Source organism: Dermacentor silvarum, chromosome 5 (genome assembly GCF_013339745.2).
Source record: "Dermacentor silvarum isolate Dsil-2018 chromosome 5, BIME_Dsil_1.4, whole genome shotgun sequence".
Taxonomy (NCBI): Eukaryota; Metazoa; Arthropoda; class Arachnida; order Ixodida; family Ixodidae; genus Dermacentor; species Dermacentor silvarum.
Genome location: NC_051158.1, coordinates 105383652 through 105390706, shown reverse-complemented (window position 1 = coordinate 105390706; position 7055 = coordinate 105383652). Strand labels below are relative to the sequence as shown.

At 45.0% G+C, this 7055-nt stretch overlaps 1 protein-coding gene across 1 annotated transcript; it reads right to left on the bottom strand.

Moving 5' to 3' along the window:
* Nucleotides 1-2534: 2534 nt before the first annotated feature.
* LOC125945430 (BEN domain-containing protein 5-like) lies at nucleotides 2535-3154 on the bottom strand. Its single transcript, XM_049667177.1, has 2 exons — nucleotides 2861-3154; nucleotides 2535-2699 (listed from the first exon to the last, which is right to left on the bottom strand). The coding sequence occupies exons 1-2, from the start codon at nucleotides 3123-3125 to the stop codon at nucleotides 2554-2556; spliced, it is 411 nt and encodes a 136-aa protein (XP_049523134.1). The 5' UTR covers nucleotides 3126-3154; the 3' UTR covers nucleotides 2535-2553.
* Between the last annotated feature and the right edge of the window lie 3901 nt (nucleotides 3155-7055).

Sequence of the window (7055 nt, the reverse complement as noted above, 5' to 3'; positions counted from 1 at the left end):
ATACATTTGAAAGCTAATGCACGCGCGAAAACACAAAAAAGCTTTGTCACGGCACGAAGAGTCATCAAAAAGTTCAGTGACTCATTTGAAAAATTAATATATATATGTATATATATTTATATTTATATATGCATGCACAGTTATAGGTGCTATGTATTGAACTGAACGAGGAGTCCTGCTATGCAAAGAGTATTAAAATTTCCATGCACTTCACAAGGAAAGCTGTAACAATGGCTAAGAACGACGTGCTTAGAAGGCACGAAATCCTTTCTCCCGCTTTCTCCCGATGTAATGGAGCCACTGCTTCCGGCGCACGACATTCCGTTCTCCTTGGGGCATAGGAAATAATGTTAGCCCTTTCTCTGACCTGCTGCTGCATTGAAATGCGCAGCAGCAAAAGATTTCCACGGAGAACGAAGCTCATATTCTTACAGAAAGACGGAATAACTTAGGAAACGCACCTTCCAAGCGGCAGGACGGCCACCACTTGGCAAGCGCATGGCGGGCGGGAGGAACTAAAAGCGCGCGAAAGCAAGTTTCGCGCCCTTTTTGTGACGTCAGGGTCACCTGACAGGGTAGTATCGCGCGCCTCAGCCGTTCAGCGTAGTGGTAGGGTGGCCTTCTAGCCACCCTAGTAGTGGATGCACTGGCTCCGCGAAAGAGGGGGAGAAAAAGAGGAGGTTGACAGCGCCAGCGAGGGTGTCGCGGCGTAGATCAGAGTGCCGCTACTTCCCAACATCAAGGGGTTTTAGGGCGCACTAGAGTTACTGTGTAGGCTCCCTTTAGGGAGCCAGAGTTGCGTGAAGGTACGCCATCTTGGGTACCAGAGTTGTGCGGGAAAGCCACTCTCCGTGCGCGTAGGAGCCGCGCTCGCGCGGCACTGCCAGTAACACTTTTTTTGCTTTATTTATATTCTTTATCATGTTGCAAGTAAAACTCGATTGCTCACCTCAAGTTTACTTGCCTGGATTTTACACTTACGAGCCTTACTATGCAATCATTGCTTGAAATACGGCGTGTAACGAACATATACACATTCAATCGCGATCGAGCCATATCGGGATAGAATTTCTCGGTCGCTGTTGGCTCCTTTGCGCTAACTGCGGAAGGAAGCCAATCGCAGTCGAGAATTTTCACCCGGATCGGGATCAATAGCGATCAAAAGTGGCCGTGTGGCACCAGCCCGCGACAGCTGAAAATGTGAATGCGCGATTCAACAGTGCTGTCGCGTCCAACGTTCTTTGTGTTCAGTGTATGAAAGCAGAATTCAGGTGAATGACGCGAGAAATTGCATGCACTGTTAAATTATTTGCATTGCGCTGCACCACTATGGTGATTCTAATGGTGCCAGTATAGCTTCCTTGTCGGGTTTTACACGTCACAGACAAATTTATGTGTTACGGGTCTCATCTAGCTGACTCAAGCGCTGACTAAGGCTGCATGCATTACGTATTTATTCAACGTGTAAAGTTCTTCTGTGTACACTAAATTGTGCAACTTCGGCAGTGCCGTGTTTTGATTAAAAAACAAATAATATGCTTTTATTTCTTGCTTGTTGAACGTGCTACAATCTTTATTGCATTTTCGCTGGAGCATGCGAATAACATGTTTACTGAAGCGATTCCATAGCCATTTTCCAAGGTTAAGTTAAATGTCACAGTACAGGTGATTTCTAAGAATTTTTATAGACATGCTGAGGTTCCAGCTGATAACGCAAATTAGAATGGCCACCAATGTTTGTTAATGCTACGCAGCTATTGGAAATTGCCAACGAGTCAAGCAATAAGCTGCATTTTATTGCAATTTCTGGTTCGCAACGCAGCAACGTGAATTAAACAAAAAAAGCACACTGCAGTATTAGCTGTTTTCGTCTGTTTGAGCTCTGCGCCACCAGGTGGCAGCACCATACAGGCCGCTCACGTTTACGGTTCTGCCTACACGCCCCGACCGTCCGCGTTTACCCGGTTACCGGACAAGCTAAACATCTATAACACAACGTTGCTAACTGTTACCGTTACCCTGTAATTATTTTAATAAACTTCCAGTCTGCGCTCGTAAAGAAATCAATTTTCACACTTCACCCAAAAGTGAAAATGACGCAAGCATGAAAACAAACAGTTCTTCCAGACACGCGCAAAGACTGAACGTTGATACAGGCGGTAATATCTCTATGAATACAAGAACGACATTCATATGGAGCGAAGGACAGTTACATCGCATAGTCTAGCCCAGGTGAAAATATTCCAAGTGGTACCACCTGGTTCCAAACTGGTCCCCGTTGAACTGGCTTATGGTGAAATTACCAGTTGGTCCCAGCCCCCAATGGGACCAGCTGGAACCAGTTGATAGTGGTCCCAGTTGGTCCCAGCCCCTAATGGGACCAGCTGGAACCAGTTCAGCTGGGACCAGTTGGTAGTGGTCCCAGCCCCCATTGGGACCAGTTGGCAGTGTATTGGCCGCAGCTCCATACATTCAAGGTGCCCGTTGGCAGCCGTGCATGGAGAGCTGCTGCTAAAGAAACAAGGACTATAAGGCCAGTTTATAAGTATTTATTCACATGCTATGATTTTCTTTGGCTAGCGCCAGTCGCTTGCTCGATTTCCTCACGTCTTGTATCTTCTCGGAGAGAAGCTTGGTAATGGAGGCCACAGCTGTGGTCACATCTTCGCCCTTTAACTGGCCCCAGTAGCGGACTGTGGCTGTAAAACATAATTGGCACAGCACAGCATAAGGTTCAATAATCTTGGTAAAATGTCATGAAAACAACAATTTTTATAGAGACAAACAAAGCCAAAATCAAGACAGATGTGCCATTTTAGACATTTCAAGGTTACCAGAGTGTATATTTTTTCCACCATACCTGTCACGACGTTCAATTTCGTGGGTGTAAGTGGCTGCTTCGGCAACTCCCCAGCTGCTCTGAGCTTGGGGGCAGCAACGCCACTCACACTTCGGTTCACAAGGACATCCGTGCCCCATATTGCTTGGACGGTGTCTTTGCACACAAGTGTTGCCTTCTTGTTGTTTAGGATTTTTGCTGCTTGATTTGCAGATATAACGATACCTTCTGCCAGATGAAACTGAAACGAAAAGATATCCATACCCACATTGTCAAAATAACACATTGCCGATAAGAATAGAGGTCCTACATAAATGAATTGCACAACCAGTGGTCTTAGCTAAACTTGTTGAATTATGTAATTTGTAGAGCACCGAGAGAACAGAAATACGAATTCTGAAAGGAAGTACGGGAAATACAGCTAGGTGTGCAGTTTCATTGCCTTAAAAAAGGAAGCAGGGCTTGTCCATCACAAATTATGTTCTTCGACATGCCCAGCAACCTTCTGTTTCAGCGACTGAAACATCAGGGGATAAAGTTAAGTATAATCATAAGTAAAATAAGAACTACTGTCATACAAAATGGGCAAATATGGTTTAGGCAGTATCGATTTTTCACATCTCGTTATGACAATGACCACTATTTATTGGTTGAGAGGCTAGCATGTGAATACCCTTTGGACCGCTAAACATGGAAATGAATACAAAAATAGTGTGCAATGGTACTCACCTCATCCATCAGGGAGGTGCACAAAGTCTTTCCCAGGCACTAGATAAGAATCAAAACCACATTAAAATCTTTGCAACGCTTTTAATGGAGCTGTATGTGTGCAAATGTTTTGAGACAAGCTTAGCATTGAAATAATGCTAACTAAACACAATTGTTACATTACATTCTACACAAGTAAATAGCATGGCTTTACGAGATTTAGAGAGCAGGGAAAAAGTTCTGTTAATTACTTACGCATAAAAATGAAAACTTTTACGAGTTACTTTATGAATGGTGGCCATGGGTGGCTCAAGGTATTTACATTTATTTATTAGATACAGTGTGCATGTGAGCACTCAGGTATGAGTAAAACAAATGTACTTGTCCCACAGCAAGTAGCAGCAGAACCAGGATTAAATGACCCTGGTGAAGTCAGCTGGAACTGTTTAAAACATATTAATATTGCCGCATTTACGAATGTACTGTTCACAGAAAATAGAAATAAAAGAGAATGTACCCGGTATGCTAGGAAAATGATCCTGGGCGTTGCCCTGATCATTTTTCTCCACATGCAAGTCATTCTCTGAAATGGCAGGTTGAGCACTAGTTAAAAATCACAGTTAAACTTGTGATCATATTTTGCGGGTCCGAAAACTGCAGAGTCGGTCATGAGGGATGCTGTAGTAGTGGAGGGCTCTGGTTTAATTTTGGTCACATGGCGGTTCTTTAGCATGCACCCAAAGCACGGTACATGAGCATTCTTGAATTCTGCCCCCAATTGGAATGCCGCCACTATGTGCAGAGGTAGAACCTGTCACCCCGTTTTTAGCAGCAGAATCCCAGTCAATAAGCATCTCTATGTTCTTGAAATTGTCCATATTAATACCTCGCTCCAGAATCATGGCTGTAATTTTTAAAGGCTGTGGCTCAATAGTGTAAAAGTGCCTATGTAGCACATAGTCTGCTGAAAATTCATTTGCCTCAAAACGCTTTTAGCTCTATGTGAGAGGAAGTGAAAACACTTGCCTTCTGTGATGACACTTGGTACTATGTGATCGCCTGAGTTTCAAATTATTGTGGTCAAAACATTGTCATTATAAAGAAGGCTATCTGCCCAGAAATTAAGGCTATAGTCACACAATGAGAAGCAAAAAAACTTTTCTCCCAAGCCACAGCTTTCTATGTACTAACCTTGGCTGGTACTAATGGCTTGTTCTGTAATGAAGTACAGTAAAATGCTTAGTAAAACACAATAAAGAAATATAAGTACTCCAGAAATGGTCACAGAATTTTAACCAGCCTGATGGAATTGGCTGCAATGTCAAACAGTTTAAGTTAACAAACCTGCCATGGGAGCTCTGTGGCTGAATGTGTGTGGTCGTAAGTTCGATTACTGGCCATGGTACCCACATCTTTGTGGGTGTAGAAGGCGTAAACGCTCTTGTACTGAACTTGGGGTGTACATTATAAAAACCCCAGATAATCGGAATTAGGCCTATGTCAATTTTAGAAGTTAGCCTCATCATAAATCTGTTGGGAGATGGCATATTCCATGCGCAGCTTTCGCAGGCTGCCTTCGCAAAAGTTATGACGCACGATCTAGTTGTAGATGCATATTACACTGCATCAGCAGAAAGTCCTTATTTTCACTGCATATAACAGTACTGTCTGCTGGGCACAATGGTATGGTTTAATCAACTAAGTATTGAAGCAAATATATTCATAATGAAACTTTTGCGCACACAACACGAAACCACAACGAAGAAGTACACAAGGACTAGCGCAGACTAACAACTGACCTTTATTCACTTCTTCGTTGTGGTTTCGTGTTGTGTGCGCAAAAGTTTCATTATGATGCCAAACCAACTAGCCCGCCTATCCGTTTTAATGAAATATATTCAAACGCTACTACAGGCTTCACGAGTCCAATTTCCATGTGTTATCAAAGTGGCATGCATGCAGGCTGGCTGCTCCAAATTGGCCTCTGATTGGTCCCATATACCGAGTGTTTCACTTAACTTGAGCCAGACCTTGAAAATATGCAAATGACACATAACTGGACAGAACCAAGTTAATGTTGTTTCCTGTCACTTGGAGATACACATATTATTTTTTGCGTGCTGCCGAATTAGATGATTAGCCTGAACTAATCAACTTATAAATCATTATAATTAAAATAGAAATAAAATGATATATGTCAATAAGAAAATTGTAGAGCAGCATGAGAAATTCCCGATACAGCTTTACACAACATTACCTTGGTTTGGTCCAGCTACGTGGCATTTGCATATTTTCAAAGTTCGGCTGAAGTTATGTGAAACACCCTGTATTATTGTGGCCTCCCACAGGGCCGCCAGTTGGTACGTCCCACTTGAAGCTTATGGCGGTCCCAGTCAGCCACCAGTAGGGACCACTTGGTTCCAGTCGAGCCCCAAGTGGTCCCAGTAGGCTTCAAGCTGGGACCACTTGGTTCCAGGCAAGCCCCAACTGGTCCTAGTAGGCTCCCATCTGGGACCATTTGGTACCAGTCAAGCCCCAACTGGTCCCAGTAGGCTCCCATTTGGTCCCACTTCCTTCCCACCGGGAACCAGTTAAGAACCAGCTGGAACCAGCTGGTCCCCGTCTGGAACCAGCTGGGACCAATTGGTCCCAGTCCATTACCATTTTCATATTTTCACCTGGGAGGTCTCTTTCGAATCCGCCTGTGGTGGCCCATAGGCAGCAGTCACTGGAGTCGGCAGCTTTCGCTCGTGGCACTGCGAAAAATGTCTTACTATTTTTGGTGTGGTTGCGACAGTTCGGCACGCAACACCCCATCATACTGCAAACGCTCACAACATTGGTTCTACAATTCACCCGAGAATACACTTGTGATGATCACACGTCTCTCGACCAGCAGCATCGAAGAAACAGTAGAAAGAATATAACCAGCGCGAATGTCAATTGTGCTTGGCCTGCCGGAACCCGCGGAGGGTTGGCGTCGCCTGCGAAGTGTTGGCTTCTCCGCAGAGCAGCGGAAGCACTTTTGACCACGTGTTGGCGCTCGGCGAATAGTGGTGCTGAAATCACTGGAGGCGGAGTGAGCGGCACGTGGCAAACAGGGGCGCAACTCTCGATCCCTGAAGGGAGCCTATAGAGTAACTCTAGGGCGCACGCTACTACGACGCCATCTCGTCGCCTCGAGCGGCACCCTGCTTTTCTCACTTTCGCCATACTCTCCTCTTCCGCTTTCCCCCTCATACTTCCGCGGCATTCTTCCTTGCTCTTTTCGCTATCGCAGTCTTTCATCCCCTGCTGCGCTCCGCGTTCGCTCTTTCATCCTTCTCTGTGCTAGTTCGCGTGGCTAGCCGAGGGACGCTCAATGCAGGAACGGGCGCCTAAGGGCTGCGCTCTAAAAGTAAGAAGGAATGGTGCTGCAAAGAGCAAAAAGGTAACGGCTGCAGCCTAGGTAGCAGCGGAGGTAAGCGTAGTTTTCCAACAGATCTTCTAGTGAGTACTGCCATGGCTA